At 36.8% G+C, this 20,165-nt stretch overlaps 1 protein-coding gene across 5 annotated transcripts in view; it reads right to left on the reverse strand.

The window, feature by feature from the left end:
* Window positions 1-8,616: 8,616 nt before the first annotated feature.
* The window catches only part of LOC137389799 (protein unc-80 homolog), a 50,908-nt gene continuing 39,359 nt past the window's right edge, over window positions 8,617-20,165 (reverse strand). Inside the window, exons 24-30 of one of the 5 annotated variants that reach the window (XM_068075901.1) lie at window positions 19,977-20,144; window positions 19,336-19,617; window positions 15,714-15,899; window positions 12,406-12,585; window positions 10,631-10,672; window positions 9,954-10,057; window positions 8,617-9,329 (exon numbers count right to left, since the gene is read on the reverse strand). In XM_068075901.1, coding sequence (XP_067932002.1) covers window positions 8,976-9,329; window positions 9,954-10,057; window positions 10,631-10,672; window positions 12,406-12,585; window positions 15,714-15,899; window positions 19,336-19,617; window positions 19,977-20,144 — 1,316 coding nt within the window. In that variant the 3' untranslated portion in view covers window positions 8,617-8,975. The remainder of the gene's footprint in view (window positions 9,330-9,953; window positions 10,058-10,630; window positions 10,673-12,405; window positions 12,586-15,713; window positions 15,900-19,335; window positions 19,618-19,976; window positions 20,145-20,165) is intronic. The other 4 variants (XM_068075902.1, XM_068075903.1, XM_068075904.1 and 1 more) reach the window with 4 other exon arrangements.

Raw genomic sequence — 20,165 nt, forward strand, 5'->3', positions numbered from 1 at the left:
AAAAGGGTTGTTTAGATGGCTTAGGTTTAATAGCTTGAATAGGTACAAATTCATCAACAGCTTTTTGAGTTCTTAGGAAAAGAGGTTCCACATTTCGTCAACATCGGACATCTCTGTAAGTTTGCATTGAGCGTGCCAAAGCAAGTCCTGAAATTTGTCAATATTAGCCTTGTGGTAAAGTTTGCGAGGTTGTGGTTCTACTCGTTGGTGAAAGTGTCGTATCTCTGCATTTATAGTAAAGTGATCACTTATGCCTGGAGATATCACTGATGTTGCCACACTTGCTACATTGTTTGTGCACATGAGGTCTAGTGTGTTTCCTTTGACATGTGTTGGTGTTTCAATTTGTTGCGTTAGGTTATTTTCACATAGGAAGGATTAGAACTTGGTGTGTAGGTATATAGGTTAGGTATATACATTAGGTTTTATTCTGTTTTCAAGCCAATCAAACCTTGGAAAATTCATGTCTCCTAGTATAAAATGGTCTTTGGGGTACATAGTTGTTATTTGATGAAAAAACTCGGTACAGTTTGTGATATCAATACTTTGGTGAGGTCGATAGTAGCAGCAGACAATGATACAACCGTCAACCTGCACATAAAGTGATTCTGATTCACAAGATTGTAATTTTATTTCTTTAGGATGTAATAGATTGCATACCCCTATTAATACACTCCCATTAGTATTACAATCTTTTCTAAAGAAAACTAAGTCATTACGATTTATAACTGACCTACTGGCAATAGTGTCATCTATGTGAGTTTCAGTTAAACATATAATGTCTTGGTTTATTGTCAAACCAGAAAGTTCAGTCAATTTACCTTTGGCAGACCGGCAATTTCTATAAAAATGATTTAACGGTTGGTATTTTTGATCCATTTTCCTTGGTCTTTCTTCATATTGTTCCATTCCCCGATGTGTTTTGGACTTGAACTTTCATATCACAAACCCAATGTTTTTCACTTGTATTTGTTTGGTTGAGTTGTTTTCCAGCTTGACGCAGTATGTATTTTTCATTACACACTTTTTTAGTTCTATCCAGCAGACAGAAGGTGGGTGTATTCCTAGGTTTGATTTACCCGTTTCAAAAAATCCCATTTCCCTGCTTCATCCTTAAAGGTTGACTTGCAATAACATTCACATTACAGTTATTTGGTATCAAAAGATTCACCATGTCTTACTCTGTTGTGCTGTAAGTACCAAGTATGTGGAAATGTGATTACAAGCTCTTAAACGCTCTAAAACGAAAAGCCGCCGAAGATTGGAATCTCTTTATTTCGATGACGTAGTCATAAAATTTGGTTATTGTCTTGTCACGTGATGTTCTCACGTGAATTGAAAAGCCAATAAAAAGCTCAATATAAAACTTATCGTAGCACTAGTTTATGACAAACACTTCGGGTTTTACCGAAGACCCCGTATCAAATATAGATGCTCGCTACTTTACAGTTTTGTTTCGGTTTGGCCTAATCGGCAAGCCGTAATCTGATCCTGTGACCCAATACTTCGCAAATAATTTCTGCAGCACTTTTCGATTATCACAAGTGACCAACATGCTCGTCATGATTATCAGACAATGATCTGTACTCCTTCAAGATAAGGCTAAAAAATTAAACGAATTTTTACGGTAAGTTATAGGATATCACTGCTAAAAGTGACAGCATTACGATGACGATAAAATAGACGCATAACAACAATAGACATGGTTTTATTGAATGCGTGAAGTATATTTGTGAAAATATTTCGACGAATAAGGTTGCATGAAAGTGTAAACAGGATCCATCTCTCACAACTACGTCACATTCGAGCCGTTTTGGAAAGAGAATCCAAAATCCGTCGGTCTCGTGTGGCTGCGATTTTCTGTTCATTGTTCATTTTTGAGCTTTTAAGAGCTTGTAATCACATTTCCACATATTTGGCACCTACAACACAACAGAGTAAGACATGGTGAATCTTTTCATATCAAATAACTGCAATGTGAATTTTGTTGCAAGTCAAACTTTAAATTTGATTTTAATAGGCCTACTTATATTTTCTGGTTTTGCATGTGGTCTGAATGCAGTGATTGATTCAGATGCTTGTAAGAAGCACTTACCTTTATGCAACACAATCACAAGCTAAATTGTGCCTGAGTAAAGTCCGGCAAAATCCTTTCACAGTATGTTATCATATAGCAATGGATGATGTCTTGTAATTATTTTACTTATTTACCAACGAATTTCATATGGTTTTACGCTCTCATTTCATTCAAAATGAAGGACTAAATATTGTAAATGCCATATTTTTCGATGTAGTGCGGGTGAGCTTTGTCGTAAAGTGCTACATGTTGTTTAATTAATGAAATAAAAAAATTGTCTCATTTCTTTTTCAACTTTGCTCACACACAAAAGAAAATGTGGCGCGTGCTCGCTAGAATTTTAACCAGCCAATAACAGCAGGGATTTGGCCACGAAATTATGAGCAAGACCGAAATGGTTCGTTTTGACCAGAAATGTTTTCGGCCGAACAGTTTACAACTGACACCAACGTCGTTTTGCGTCGTTTAGTACGTTTCAGTTCTTGTGTGACCATCCCTTTAGCTGGTTGGCTTCTGTGGCTGTTCGCTCCATTCCTGTCTCTCGGTAAATCCTCGTCTCCCAGTCCTCCTCTACCAGAGGCAACAGACATCAGTATATATAATTGCTCAGTAAAGTCTCTGAAACCTTAATATACAGGCAGAAGTGTTAGTAAACGTAGTAAGGATTGCGATTACATCTCACTTGTCTACTACTCCTCGTAACTACACCACCACCAACATGCTGACTGGTTAAGCCTGCTAGAGTGTCAAGGGAGGTGTCACATTCCCGCTCTGTTCTATCGATTCTTTAACTAGAGTTGGTAGGTCTTCCATATCATCAATCTTTATACTTTCTCCTTCAGGGTGAAGTACAAAAAGGTGTTTCCTATTTCTACGGGTCTCACTTTGTCCGACCACTAATTTCCGAAACGCTAATTTTGCTAGCTTTACTCCTAGCACCTTCCAATATGGCGTCAGATTCTCACGTGAGTTTTCTGGCCATCAAAGTATCCATTAAATTTTTCTATTTTAACTCCATTTGTGGCATTAATTACCTACGTATAGAACTTTTTTGCAAGCCAATAATAGCTATTGGAAGTGCAAATTTCCTATTTACATTTCGTTCCTACCAAAATTAACGTTTCTACTGAGTTTTCCAACTCGAAGTATATAGTCGCTTTTCTTTTCACCAGCTGTTTGTGAAACAGTAACGAATTTCACCATTTTTGCACATACCGTTTCATCAGTGCCATAAATAGTAACTAAATGAGCCAATAGCATCCTCATAGATAGAATTTTCATTCCACATACGAAAACCAACAGAGCATACAGCATCTCTACCGGCACTACCTATTGCATGTAATAATGCAAGAAGTTTCATACAGCCACTAAGTTTATCGTTGCCGTCTTCACCCTTACCCAATTTCATGCCAACCATTTTCACTACAATTTGGAAACTATCAAACCATCTTCTCCATGAGCCAGTAATGTCACCACTATCCAATTTTAAGGAGTCAAACTCATTAAAATTAAACACTATAATTGACGCGGAACCCGAAACAACACGAACACCACACAAGTCTTAAAAGCGCCACCAAAATTTTACTTATCACATCTACGCTATAAACCCTAAAACACTGAAAGCTCGGAAACCATACACTAAACACTTACCACGAGATTAGTACCTGTAAAACACTAAACACCACAAGTAACACAGCACAGATCACTATCACTTTTAACAAGCACGCAGCGGCGATCCTGCTGACTGCACCATGTAAAAAATATACACTCCCCAAATGTTCCACAAGGGAAAAAGCCCCGTTTGCAGTTCGTCACATGCTTATTTAGGCTTGTTCATAAATAATGATGGGACATTTAGGGTTATTTGATGCCAACTACACATACACATTTCTTCCCATTATAAAATTCTTTGAATTAATTGATGCAGAATTTCCTTGGCTTTCAGACAACATAAAGTTTACTGTTTTCAAATAGTAGTTCTGGAGCTATTAAGTGCAACATGCGTAAATGATGAGACATCACCAAAAATTGTTTTATCTGCCTTGTATTCAACTTTGTAAAACTTCTGTGAGTTGGCTGGGTTTTAAATCATAAGACTTTCAAAAAACGTTAACCACATGGTTGTTGGAAGAAAAAACAAAAACTGAGACTGCCTTCAAGGGAAATACTCTCACTGAGATGATCGAAGACGCTCGCAAATAAGGCGCTATCCACTGAGAAGAGTAAGAGCATTATTTATTTTGCTGGCCAGACGGTTGAATTAATTTTGAAGACCAGATTTTCATTACTTTAAAGGTTGACTTGCAACAAAATTCACATTACAGTTATTTGGTATCAAAAGATTCGCCATGTCTTATTTTCATTTTCAAGTAAAACAGAACTACACCAACCTGCGTTTTGCTCAGCTATTTAATTGCAGTGTAGCTGCAATTGCAAACATTATTTCAACATTTATTCACGTGTTACATGCCATTTTATTTAAGACATTATGACATTGTAAAGACGTTATGACATCTATTTTTTAGCGAGATAAAAACAAACTATCTGCATCATCATGAGCACGCATCATCTATCAGAATGATCACTATGGTTCTTGCCAGATTGTCATAGACTGCACTGATATTGAGGTTGCAGCCCCTGGACTAATGAGTCGACAAAGTGCAACCTATTCATCTTACCGTGGGATGAATTCATTTAAAGTCCTTATTGGTGTTGCACCAAATGCAGTCATCACATATGTAAGCAAGCTCTACCCAGGTTCTATTTCCGACAAAGCCATTGTCCAAAAGTCAGGCCTTCTCAATCACTTAACTTCTGGGGATATGATACTTGCAGACAAGGAATTTTTTATTCAAGATATTGTACCATGAGGGTTTTTGTAAACACCCCACCATTTCTGAATAATGGAACCTTTACTGAGAGCGAAGCAAAGGCCACAAAGACTATAGCCAGATGTCGAATACATGTGAAAAGAGCCAATGCAATACTGAAAGATTATAAAATTTTAAGTTTCATTCCCTTTTATTTTCGTAATTATGCTGATTTATTGTTTCAGCTGGTTGCAGCACTTGTAATTTTGCAATTTCTACTAATCAAAGAAAAACGTGAAAATGTGGTTTCAAATAGTTTTGTTCCTAGTATATTATTGAGTGAGATTACATGAATGCTACAGTATAAAAGGCAACTTTGGCAAGAAAATATATTAAATCTTAAATTTAATTCATAGCTCAACAGCTGCATACTGCAAATTTAACATTTCTTAAATACAGTCACATGGAAGGTTACAAATAAAATAATTTACAATTCTCCTTCCACAATTTTGGGAAAAATATAATCACAATAAAGCTTAATTAATTGTGGGATGTTTGCAGACCATGAGTCATCCCTTTCTATTTTCATAACTGCTACATCTTTTGTAGTCCAGACAATGAAAAAACAAAACTTTCTGCGAGGCAACTACATTTGTCTCTGGACTTGATCCCAGTACACATGGTCTTTCCTCAAGGTGTAACCCTGCCCACTTTCAGCTTTTTCAAGGCAGAATGATGGTGAATTCAAAGTCTCTGCTATTGTTAGGTTTCATTCAGTATGTAGACACTTTGTCTCTATGACAGTGTTGCCGCTGACAATGCCATCAGGTGAAGCACCAGGAATCCCAGATGAATCAAACCAGATATCAGTATCAATAAAAATTTTCCGTTTTCAAGGTGAACGCTGTGTTGGCCTTTTTTATTGTTAACTCCCCACTAGACTGCTTTGACTCTTGATAAATCATACTCCCCAAGGAGACGTTGTACTAGTGAAGGAGTGACTTCTTTAGCTTTGAGGACAGAGCCAAGGTTACTGGCAATAAGTCGACCCCTTCTGGCCAAATGCCAAACAGGGTTCCCTCTTTGGCCCACACACAGTTAACTGGCTAATTGTTGCAATTTTATGTACATCTAGTTTGGAACGACAAATCAAGCAATCCAGCTGTTCTTGACTCTCTTTTGCTTGAAAAAACTTGTCAGTGAAAATAACTTTTTCGATGGAAGACATGGGCAGCTTGGTAGCAACAGGTGGCTCAGGGCTTAGCAGCCAGCAGAGTCCTGTAAACTTTCCATATTCCTTTAGATCCTCATATACATGTAGTGCTTTAGCTTGCGTAGGGTTCTTCGACAGAGCACAGTACTTTTTTGTTTGAGAAAATAGCTCTGAAACCACTTGATTTGACAGCGTAGTTGTGACTTTACTTTTTTTCCTCTGGCATTCGACATCTGTTCGGCTAAGATTGTGGATTCCGTGAATAGAAAGTGCCAGTTGCAAGGCTACATTTAAATGCTCCTCTCGGACATTCGCATTTGGTCGATTTTATCTCTTGTGGATCATCCAAGTAAATCTGCAATTTTTAATATTAAAGGCATCAAAGATAAATTACAGTAGATCATCAAAAAGATGTTTTAATTGGCTAAACTTGCACTGTTTGTGGTAATTTTTTGAACAAACCAAAATATACGCAAAATTGTTTGTTTATTTTCGATCTACGAACATTTGAGAAATCGAGTGTCTTTTTTCATTTTTCTGTTTTCTTTTTTTCAGTTTGTCATTTTCGAATTAAAACAACACATTATGCTTAATTAGTTGATAAATTGTAACGTTAACTCGCCATGACTTTATAAACCTTTAGTTCTTTTTCATACTTGCGTGGACTTCTCCTCATAAAACTCCTTGCTGATAATTAAATGCTTTCACATGATCAGAGTAAAAGTGATTTTCTCCCTTTTTAATCGACTTCTTTCTGTCTGAGAAGAAAGCAGCGATGCAATAGATAGCGGGGCCATTTCGATCGAAATGCGAGTTTGTTTAAAACTGAGTTTTTCAGAGCCATGGCAACGAGTCATAATCGCTTAAGGACTCTATAGACTGACATTGACAACACTGTGACTGATGTCGATCATGATGACTAACATAACAAGTAACATTAGAATCATACAGTTCCTTGAAAGAAGTTTTCAAAGAAATAAGTAAACTTGAAAATCATTTTACAACTGTGAGATGTAGAATTATGGCAATATGTGAACACTTGCTAAAAATAAAAAGTATTTGTTGTTGTTGTTCAACTGGAAACATTTTACAAAATGGTGAACTAAACGGTACATAACCGTACATAAAATATAATACATGGAACCACACAAAGGGCTACATGCTAACAATTTCCAATACAGGTGAACTTCCAACTTTATTTTGTGAATACATTGAAAGCATAATTGAACTTACGAATGAAATGTTTGTTCACATCCTTTATAGTGTCTATTAGAACAGTTGATTGCAGCACATGTGAAGAACAAAGCTTCTTGTCACAAACTAGAAATTTATGGAGCATATTGACAGAATTATATTAGCTCATTCTAACCTCTGCACGGCGATTAGTCCGAAACACTTTGTGACTTAGACTTGTAACCTTTACTCTGAATTTGCGACCTTCATGTTCTATATTCGTGTGTCTGTTGTATTATCGATAGCGTTGCAAGATGCTAGATCAGCATTGGAAGATTATGCCTCAAGTACGTGGACCTATAGGAGCCTAGTGTCTGCATGGGTTTGGACGCCCCAAACATATACATACAGCGGTGTATTGAGGAGCCATCTTTTCCCATTTAGTACAGACGGTGGTGAGTGCTTATATAACACTTCAACCTCTATCTAGAAAGATATGAACAAGGTTCTCAGAATCTACACCTTTGATTTTCCCTTTTGGTAAATTCTGGTTCATATCAGTCAATCCTTTATCCCATGTTGCTAAATAGGCAAATATATAAAATGATGCAACATTGTAACAATTTTAACTTTGCGGCTTGCTTTTTTCGTTTGTATTGTAAGGCTGTGGCAGTGACATCTTCCTCTTAAAATAGTCATAACTTCATTTTCGATTAAGATATTTGTAAAATTCAAATTGTCTTATGTTTGATACACACAGAAGAGTATGACAGATGTAAAAACTTGGAATGTGATTAACTAGTCTGATCTCTTAAAATGACAAAACCTTTCATTTATACTGGAATGATGATACACAACAACAACACAAAGAGTGTTTGCTCTAGATACTATAGATACAGTAACTATAGACACACTTTCTTTTGAACGACTGGGATTTTTTACACTTGGCAATTCCTTTTACCTACAAACTCAAAAATGGTTTCGATAGTTTTATTGGCAATTAAAAAGAGAGGACAACTTTTGGTTTTGTAACTGTAATTCGCCACAAACCTTCATAAGTTTGGACATGTTGGGAATTTCCGTATTATTTATTACTGCATCACTATTTTATCCATGCTATGCTGGTACAGAAGAGTTATGGTTTAGTGATCTAAAGTGCTTAGCCTCATCATTACACATGAATAATTATTGACAAGCTACTGGTGGAGCAGAATAGTCTGCAGTAACAATCTTGCAGAAATCTTTTGATACTGTTATCAAGTGATATTAAATTTACCACAAAATTGGGGTGTTAAAGTTAAGCATCGTGAGTCAAACTTAAACAGCAATGCAATGGTGCACAACCCACACATGTGTTCTATTGTGTAAGCATAAGTAAAAACCGACCTTTTCAAAAATTCATCGTAACTGTAGCAGAAATATTAGCAGCCTGTATTTAACCTTTATCCACTGATCTGCAGTCAGTATAACAAAAATAAATTATATAAAATACAACAAATACAAGCGCTAAACATGATCAACATTTTAGATAACAGAATGATGAGAACCATTTTAAAACTGTAGATGTTGAATATGAATGTGATTGACTAGATACATTTCAGCTTAAAATATATCACAACAGAAAAATATTGGATATTCTCGAAAATATAATAATAAATGTTTTAGAAATTCTTTTTTTCTGTAACCATTGATTAAAAGAGATTCACAGCTGTTCATCATCAGAAGAGCTCGTATGGTCCATATAAGGTATGTTTTCAGGTAAACGACTGTTTCGTCTTGATGAAAATGTAGTGTTTTCACTCATAGGATTCATAATTCCTCCAAATTTATTAACAGTCTCATTGGTTGCTAGCGGCTGCTCATTTTGCACCAAAACATCAGTATCTGTACCCTTGCGTCGCAGCATTTTATTGGCTAGACCTGAGCTCGAGGAAGCAACAGAATCGTTTCGAGTAATATCAATGGTGACCAAGTCAGAATCAGCAGGAATCACTGGTATCTTTCGCAGCTGTTTCCCTTCGCAATGGCTGATGTCTTCTGTGTTCATGCTTCTCCGCTGACAAATAAGCATAGGCTAGAGATCTCTTATAAGAAGCATTATGAATAAGCATCAGCATATCACTGTTAGAGGAGAACAGAGAGCAGAAAGAGCAGCCATGCCTAATGTACAAACACACAGATTGATTCATTAGCAGAAATGGAATTAGCAGAAAGTCATAGTTCCACCAATTTAGCTTTGGGTTAAAGCAGCCATTTCAATTTGGAGTACTACAAAATAATCTGCAGAGCTGCTAGGAAGCGATTAGAAATATGAAAATTAATAGCCTGTGGAACTGTCATGTTCTGTAAGACATAACAATCACAAACTCATGCTATCATACAGGTAGGTATAGCTGGCAGGGAAGATGATGGAATGCACAATATAAATAAATCCTTCACCTTGGATGGAGAATTTCTTTCAGCAACTGTACCCAACTAAGAAACAGCATACCAACGGATAAGCTATTCATACCTCTTTGCATACTGTAACTACCAAAACAGCCTTTGATGGTCATTTCTATACCGTTGTATAAAGAACACACTCGTAACAGTTTATTTTACTGTATAACCCCGTATATAATACTTGGCAAAACCAAATTCATCTCACATATTGTATGACCAGCTCTAGCTGTATATTAACCTTCAGTGCAGCAGCAATATTGGGAGTTATATTCTCGGCGGACAAGGTCGAGTCAATAGATGCAGAGACTCCATATCCAGCCAGAGAGCCCTGACTTTGCCCTCCTATTACAAAACAACATTTGAGACATCCAGAGAGCACAGACAAGCAGAGCAGTTGTGGCAATTTGAAAGCAGCAATGTGTGGAGATGTTAATTTGTTATGATTAGGAACGAGCGGTATGAAAGTACTACGGTAGAAGCGACTGGGTCCTAGACATACATGCGTTGTTGAAGCTGGTATTTCACAACATTTACAGTTACATTTGAAAATTGTCTGACCCTGCGCGATGTTATACTGTAGTATCTTCTCGCACATCAAGTGTTTAGCAGCACAGAACAGAAAGCCAATGAATAGAAAACTATAAAACTAAAACATCTCGGGCTAAGGGAACACTTGGTTCCCAACTAAAGGTAATCAGATGTTCAATAATAATAGCGGTGAAACATGCTACTAATCACAACAAAATATCTATGAAATCAACAACTTCACAAATATCTTTGTTACAAATTTTCATTCCAAAGAAATATCAGCTCGAAGCACAAAGAAGAGTGGTGGTATCACAAAAAATCGGTGTGACAGCTTTCAATGGCAACTGCAACTGGTGAGGGGTAATAACTGTTAGTTTTTGGCCTTACCGAAATGAAGCAAAGGTGTGGTTTCCTCATCACCAGATTCGTCTGAACACAGTAAGCCGAAAACATATGAGAGGCTTATTTTCTTCAAATTACCCTAACATATATCGAAGACGTAGAGAGTGTCTAAATATTCAATAGATTGCTCAAATATGCTGTAAGATTGTCCCAAACACAGACACGAATCATCTACATGCAGTCAGTGATGCAATAAGGAGTTCATAAATAAATAATGTATAATATTTTTTGCATGCCTGAAAATGGAAGGGGGAAATGGAATCTAATTAGTCTGCGGGAGGAACTAGGTATGTTTATATCCTTACTAGTTTTATATGAAACACCAGTAACTCACATGACTAGGGAATGCTTATTCACAGCAAGGTCTGACCATTCAAGCCGAAATATCAAGGTATTTGTTACGGCCTTGACATTATATTTTAGTTACCTAATTACTGTTGGAAGCTGTTGAATATTAAATTCTGACCCAATTTAGTCACTATACAGCAGACTTGATTTAGGATTAGCCTATCATGCAATGACAGTTTTATGTGTTTAACATATAATTGGTATTTTAGGGTTTTAGTAAACACTCAGAATCGCCAAGCAAACTTCAGTTCAAGTAAAATATATACTTTTATGTATACATTTATAATTAACAGTTCAATTAATCTGCTATGCATGTTTTTAGACATTACCATTGTATCGGCTTGGCCGTGGTAGGGCTATGTTAATTGTGATAGTTCATCATATATATCTTTCCAAGATTTTTACCTCAACTAAGTGAGAGCTAGGGCCAAATTACCCCTTATTAATTCTTATCAGATACAGATTAGCTAGAGGTCCTCAAGAAACACATGCACATAGACCGAAGACATAGACTTGTCTTTAAACTAGCCTGTTCAATACATATAAAATTAATAGACCTATATCCATTGTATTTGTTATGAAATAAACTGAGACGTTCACCATATCCTCAACCAAGACCACGTATCAACCTGAACCATGCATCAAATCTGTATAATTGTTTGCCAAACCGTCGGTACTTTTTACGTACTATTTCAGTTAAAAAGTCAAAATATTCATCATGAAGAATAACTTTCACAAACCGACAACATTCATCCATCTTTGTCAGCCCAAATGATGACATTGACCTTGACATAGACATGGAGACCAGCTATTCACCGACCACCAGTTGTTTTTAATTTTCTAAGCTAACTAGCCTACTAATGCCAGTTTTTGGAGCACTATGGAAGGGAAAACTAAAAAGCACCCTGTTAGTTGCAACAGAAGATGATGCTGGAATGAGCCAAGCGAGAAGACATGGAAGAGTAATCATATGTAAAAAGTGTGCCATGGGGCAATCACTGGATGAACTAAGGTGTACAAGATAGGCATCAAATAAGATCACAGAGACTGGTAGATTGCAACAGCAAATATTGCTAGCATGTTAAATGCAACAGTAGATGCAAGAAGTGCAATTGAACCTGTTAGTTATTATTTGCAAGGCTCCACAGAAATAAGCAACTCTGTTTTACAATGAAGATGGTAAGCAAAGCATTGTTTGCAATCCTGACGCATGCAACAGAAGCCACAAATTTAACTATTTAGTTTAGTACAACCAGGTTCAGACAAGCTGGCAATTATTGTGACCTCGCATTGTGCACTCCAAATCAGCTAATCCATTAGCCTCCGCTGACCTGTTTAGTTAGAAAGCTTTGCATTAAATGTACGTGCATTTGGTGCTTTCTTGACTAACACAGTAACAAGCAAACGTTTACCATTGTGCTCATGTGGATGCTGGTAAAGGCCTCCGTGTCTATGTAGGCCATGTGGAGCGGGTGGACTCAAAAGGTTGGAAGGGAGTAGAGGATCATCACCATCAGATGAAGGGATTGTTATATGTATTTCTGCTGAGTTAATGGCAGCGCTGTCACCATCTGACTGGGTGACATTTGGAGCTAGAATAGATCAGTCCTAGCCAATAGAATGGTTTATATAAAAACTAGCCAACAGAATGGTTTATATAAAAACTAGCCAATAGAATGGTTTATATAAAAACTAGCCAATAGAATGGTTTATATAAAAACGAGCCAATAGAACGGTTTATAGAAAAACTAGCCAATAAAATGGTTTATATAAAAACTAGCCAATAGAATGGTTTATATAAAAACTAGTCAATAGAATGGCTTATATAAAAACTAGCCAATAGAATGGTTTATATAAGAACTAGCCAAATGCAGTCATATTTTTGGCCAGGCGAGATGCAGCAGGCAGCAGCTAAAACGTACAAGCTCATTAGCATTAGGCAAAAAGCTCTCCAACGTATCTATTTTTACTTAGCAATGCTTACGACAATGAAGCTTCGACAACAGTAATCAAATATGCTGTGACATCCATAGATATATATCATACGCCGAATCACCGCGGTAAATTTTTAGAATCTTCTATGTACCTAAAAAAAACCTGAAGCCTAGCAGCTAATGCCAACCAGATATAAATAATGATTATTCTAGCTGCCAGTTTTCACCTGCCACAACAGTTACACACTTGGCGAGGCCGACTAAAAAGCCATCTCCAAGAGTATGACTAACAACTGAAGTTGTTGTAGTTGTTAAACACCATCTAACTCCATAGCAATTTAACAACAAATTATTGCTCTTTGGTGAAAAAACGATGGATCCGCAAACTTGTTACTCGAAGATGACAATTTTATTCCGAACAGCGACACTCAAAGAGTTTTTGTTTATGAAAATAGGAGCAACCTCTGAGGCAAATAATTATATTTTTTATCTACATGTAGTTACCTTTTTGCTTGGTAACTCGATAAAAGCAACCATTACCGAAATGAAGCAAAGGTGTGGTTTCCTCATCACCAGATTCGTCTGAACACAGTAAGCCGAAAACTTGAAAATCTTAGTCTTAGGTTAAATTTGCAGAAGAAGAGCTCATCAGGTTATTATTTCATTATTTCATCACCATAAACATTTATTAATACTGACTGTGAAATAATTTGATAACTTCTGAGATTCGCATATTACTTAAAAAATGGTCGTCAAGTTTATAACAGCACAGCAATAAAAATATGTTTTAAACTTGTTTTCATTTGAGAGCTGTTGATAAAATTTATCATAAATTAAAGTCAGCTTTGTGAAGAAGGCTTAATTTAATAGAACAATTGTAGAGCATATAAAACATAGCTTCAGGACCATAAAGAGTTAGAGGAAATGTGGTAGAAGTTGCAGTAATAACAGAATCCATAGAAGGGATCAATAATAGACCTGAACAACTATAAAGACAGGTCAGTTGTTCACCGAGCGGCATGCTTATATTAGAGCAAACGTAGATAGGAACAGTCAATGCCGGCGCATTTACGATGATAAATGAGCTCCAAAGCATATTTATCTTCATTCTATTTTATAATCTATTTAATAATACTGAAAGCAATATAAACCGGTAAAACTATATCAAAGTGGACCCACAGAATCAATATTGTAATAGCTAAAACCTATTGATTGATGCAAAACCCAAACCTAATAATAAATGCCAAATACAACAAGAATTATAGGTCTTGACATTTTCTCAGTTTCTTATCTGATGGAAATTATCGGCCAGAGCTGCACCCGCTCTCAAATGGCATAGTATTCTCACGATTTTTATGGCTATCTATATTTGTACCCCTATAACCGCCCGTGTAGAGAATCACCTGCAAATGTGATCATTGCGCAAAGATTGATTTGTATCTTTTTCTCATCTAATGACGAATACTCGGGAATTCTGTATACCGTTTGTACAATGGAAAATTTAAAGACCAACTATCAACATTACATAATTTTTTGATTTTATGTGTAATTCCACATTTATGACAGTAATTTTAACAAGCCAACCTGAGCAAGCGAGCAGCAAATTATAACCTGAGAAGGAATATATGGTAATGATTATTTGAATGCTTAATCTAGTTCAAATTCAGAAAAGTTCATGAAAATATGTGATGTTTATATATAGTTGCTCTTTCAGTTTATAGAAAAAAACAACGCAATTAACGAGTAAGCATTCCACATTGAACAGAAATGTTTTCAACCAAGGCAAAGATACCAGTCATAAATAGTTCATTTATGGGGCCATGAAGCCAAAGTAGTTCCTAACAGACATGTAATCGAATAAAAAACAGCCTTTGCTGAATGAAAATATATCATATAACAGCAAATACTTTAATCATTGCATCGAGTATGTGACCTTGCTAAAATACCTTTCTTATGCGCCTCATCAAGGTCAAGGCAGCAAAAATGTGGCGGCAAGTCTATTGTGTTCCCAAATATCGGCTCATGAGCAACAGATCTTGAATTCCTATGTATTACCGCAGGGCGTCTACGAAACTGCCTTATATCATCCATATCTGACCCGACTTTCAGAGAGAGAAGGGAACGAGGGAAGGTACTATTCTTAGGGAAGATGATTGGTTTAGTAGCTGGTACACAAGAAGCAGGAGGGACAGATTCCAGCATAAGCACAACATCATGCCCGTTCCCATTAAGGTCAGCTGAGAAAACATGCAGCATGCACAGGTTACAATCACTGCAAGCTGAATAACGAAGATAAAATTGGCATCTCCAGCGCTTGACACAATGTCGGGTTTCAACTACCACCAGTTTAAACACCGCACAGCATGATATTACACAAGTACTTAAAAAACAAGCCAAAATTAGCCTGCAAAAATTACAAGGTTTCGGAAGAAGGAAAAGGAATATGAAATATGTAGAACAAATAACTGGGTTAGACAAAGACTCTCTCCGATGTCACACAGCTACTAACCAACTTCATTGTCAAGAACTAGATGTGACTCGTTCCCAAAATACATAGTGAATAGTTAAGGCATACAGTATAAAGATAGCATCTTCGCATGCTTTGCATTAGCAACTTAAAACTCAATTGCAAGATGCATATCAGCGTTTCAAAAATCAATGCAAAATTAGTAGCATGCAGCGATGGCGACAATTCACAAAAATATCAGTTTGACACGCGCATCACTTGGCGAGAGCGCCGAATGCCAGTTGAGTACTATGAAAGTAGCGCAGTCTCCGCTGCTCACCTTGCGGTTTCCCCTTAGCCCTATTACCCATCTCCGTAGACTCTGTTACCAAACTGCTACAAGCTTGCTGTACATTTGTATGGTCAGCAGTGGAACAGCTAAGAGTCGTCTCCTCTTCAATGATTACATTGGGCTGTTTAACCAGTTGCAAAGCATGAGCCTTGCGACCGGTATGCACAAGCCTCTCTACAACACAGAGTACGCGTAGCAACTACGACAGTGACAGCCTAGCTAAGTGGGGGTTGCTACAAGCTTTACTATCATAACATGGATAACACCAAATAGTAGCTTAGGAAACAAGAAGTACAAGCTATTGGGCGGAATCAACTAAAGCTTCCACAACTATGATAGATATTGAATCAATGGCAAATACCATCTTCAGGAACAAACAACTTAACGTGTTAGAGTTGAATTGGATGTCGACGATTTATCACATGGATTTAAAGCTCACTTATTGAGGCCATTTATGATAAACATTCATTAAAACTGATTATGAAAGCTGAAATCTGATTTCCACATGCAGCGTGGAAATCTGAGCAGTTTTATGGTTTTAGAATAGTGCAGGCAGTCCTACAGGAATATTTCTACGGATTTAAAGAAACATTAACGAATCCTGAGAAATATGGGCAGGTCAAGCGGGCTAAGATGACCCAAAGGAATATGGGCAGGTCAAGTGGGCTAAGATGGCCCAGAGGAATATGGGCAGGTCAAGTGGGCTAAGATGGCCCTGAGGAATATGGGCAGGTCAAGTGGGCTAAGATGGCTCTGAGGAATATGGGCAGGCCAAGTGGGCAAAGATGGCCCAGAGGAATATGGGCAGGTCAAGTGGGCTAAGATGGCCCAGAGGAATATGGGCAGGTCAAGTGGGCTAAGATGGCCCAGAGGAATATGGGCAGGTCAAGTGGGCTAAGATGGCCCAAAGGAATATGGGCAGGTCAGTGGGCAAAGATGGCCCAGAGGAATATGGGCAGGTCAAGTGGGCAAAGATGGCCCAGAGGAATATGGGCAGGTCAAGTGGGCTAAGATGGCCCTGAGGAATATGGGCAGGTCAAGTGGGCTAAGATGGCCCAGAGGAATATGGGCAGGTCAAGTGGGCTAAGATGGCCCAGAGGAATATGGGCAGGCCAAGTGGGCAAAGATGGCCCAGAGGAATATGGTTGTTAGATTTAGATGTTTTAGTAATCTGAACAGAGCAAAATAATAAATTTGTGATGTTTTTATTACTATTATCAACAAAGATAAAAATTTGAAATTAGCCAACAATTTCGAAGCATGCTACTGGTTTGTTACAATTAGATATGCTAATGCAGTGCTTGCTTACAATGATAGCTTTTTTGATTTAACGTTTGATAATATATTGTACATTAAATACAGCAAAAAAAATTTTGCAAAGTATACTCAGAATACTCTTGCAAAGTTTCAACTGTTTGTTTGATAAAAAAAGCAAAATACAGCATTAATCAGCATATCATAAATAATATAGTCCAACAGCTTACTGAATTAGTTAAAAACTAACCATAAACGTGCTACACACTGTCTATAAAAATCTGTTAATAATTATATCAAAGATAGGAAAACACCATTAAATTTATATTAAATACTAAATATTATTTTCTATTGTAGTTATGCTCCCAATTAATAAAAAAATATTATATTAATAAAAGTTCAATTTAAAAAAAACTGTTTTCGATTTGTTCATGGTCTGAATTCTCTGTTTCAAACGTCTAATTTTTGAGTGGCACCATTCTACTTTCATTTCAAATTTTAAGAATTTTTTTCTTAAATTCGAAGCTGCCCATGATAAACTCAGAAGATCACCTCCATGAAGATCGCTTATAGAATTCATTTAGTAAAAGCAGCTACAACAGTCAGTCATTCATTAATCTATTTAGCAAGTAAACTTTTAAAAAGTTAAAAAAAATCCTTGAAAATGTTCAAAGCTTTTGGAGCGGACTCTACATATACAAGCTAAAAGCAACAGAAATATGAAGAACTCTAGCACTGTAAACTACATGATTGTCACGTAGCCAAACTATCTACCACATAAATCTATATACCTTGAGTTTAGCTTATGCCTCTCTCATACGATACTTCAAGTAGAAGTTGTTAGTTGGTTAGTAACATTCACACTAATAGCTAGATTGACGGAACAGCACACTACCATAGTATGCATGAGCAATGTTACAAACCAATTGAGAAAGGTATGGTATCAAACAAACATGCATACAAATGCTCTGCCAGCATCAAACATCATAAAGCATAATTTGGACTAACAACATTTGCGATTACATGTACATATATCATAAACTTGCATCAATTCAAGGTAATCAATTTGCCAACAACACAATGTAAAAATTCATCATCTCTGAAGGGACCTCGCAATGCATAAGCACAACAATAAAATATCATGCTGGTTTTCATCATACAACTACAAATTTAAACCAAAAACAGCATGTTGAAAATGCACACTCGTAGTTACCTTCCCCTGCTGACTGTTTGAGAACAGCAGTATCAGCCGATGAAGCGGCTTTCATAGAACAAAGCGTAAAATTTAGTTTACAAACATACAACAGCTTTTAGACTTCCAAAACTGCTGCATAAAAAATAATGCACATATCACTAGTAGATCATGTCATAGTACTTCTATGACATGATCTACTATCATGAACATCTAGGAAATAGCTGAAAATTAATAAGAATTAAAAAGGTAATAATTAAAAATCCGGTTGGGCCATGTTTAGGTAAAACCTGTTAACAGTATCTTGTTAATAAGAGCCTTTTATTATGTATATTCACCAAATTTTATATCATTTGCAGCATTATTTTCCTTCTAATTGACCAAAATCTACATGCTTATTTGGCAATGACTGAAAAGAGCAACTACTGTCTTCACCAGTCACTTGATGTGTAAAAAGAATAGCGGATTATTGCTTATAAAAGGCTAGCCTGAGATCCAAAATGCTTCAAATAATCATGATCTATTTCTTGAGTAAATATTTTAGTGATAGGTCTGAATATTTCAAACAAGCGATGAAGATTTAGGTGAAGGTAGTCCTTTATCTGTTCTGGTAATCATCTAACTATATTCAAAAGGACTACTGAAAATTTGAGCTATTATTTTGGCATGATTGTTTTATTTGTTAACACCATAAGACAGATGACAGACTGTTTCACCTGAACATGTCCCAACAGTACCCGGAATATCGGTTATCCATAGAATACTGAGCTTTCTGGAACATAATTACTACGCAATAGTATTAAGAAACATGCGCATCTCCTTACCAACAAAGGAGAAACCTACAGACTTATGAAATGCTACCATGTTTGCATGAAAGCAAAGATAATAAACACAACTAGCAAAAATCCATACCTTTGTAATGCCACAGCTAGTGCATCGTGACAAAGATTTCTTGTTTTTAAAGTTTTACAAAAAAAAGCTTCCACAACAAAAATATCGCATTCAAACGCAAAAAAGAATTAAAAAAATTAAACTTATAAAATTTTGTAACAAAACATTTTGGGTGTCAAGAAAACAAAATACTATTTTCTAGAACAAATAGCAGCGTAGAGCTTTGAGAGGAATAACCTGGTTGCTAAGAAATCTACATAATATGACACTCACCATAATATTTTTTGTTTCTAGAAAGATGTGGTGGACTGTTGTTGAGGGCACCAAATTTTTCCAGCAGTAAATTAGCACCATCAGAAGCGGATATGCGCTTGAGTGGTACAGATGAGCCGCGGCGAGACCCTTTACGGGTAGAGTTACGAGAGAGCTTAGGCGCCAGTGGAGCTATTTCATCAGTAACAAGATTGTCTTTTGAAACAAGAAAAAGTTCATCAGCAATGGCGTGGCTGGTGGCAGGGCTGGCAGTAAGACTGGTAGCGGAAACAATGTGATCAGCTGTGTAAATGTAAGGAGAAACTCAATAAGAATGGGAAAAAAAGGCCAATAACATAAAAAAATGAAGGTTTCAACCAAAGTATGGGCAGCTGAATTCATATGAGAGCTAAAGAAACCTCACAGGCAAAATCTACGGTCTGTAGTAAAACTAATAAAGCGGGTAACATCCGATGACAAAAATGTCAGCGTAGCATCGTATGATTCATAAATATGGCAAGGGCAGGTAGCTTATAGATATACATTGACAAATGGCTCATTCGTACTAATCTTCCCTATGCATAAGCAAGTCCACATTAGGTCACTGCAACCAACGGCTTCTGTTTATTGATCAGAGAGAGTTGGGACTAGTTAACACCCACCTTTTGCAGGAGTAACATGTGCCATGCTCTGTGACCGATCAGACACCTGCGTGTTGTTGTCAGATTGGTGAATTCGAGATATCAGACTATTCTTTCGCCAGGTGGAAAACCGTCGCCTCACTCCAGTATTTGCCGATATTGAATGTGTACGTGTAATTTCGCCCGAGCCTGAAATAGCATTCGTATCAT

The sequence above is a fragment of the Watersipora subatra genome, chromosome 3 (assembly GCF_963576615.1).
Source record: "Watersipora subatra chromosome 3, tzWatSuba1.1, whole genome shotgun sequence".
NCBI classification, from domain to species: Eukaryota; Metazoa; Bryozoa; class Gymnolaemata; order Cheilostomatida; family Watersiporidae; genus Watersipora; species Watersipora subatra.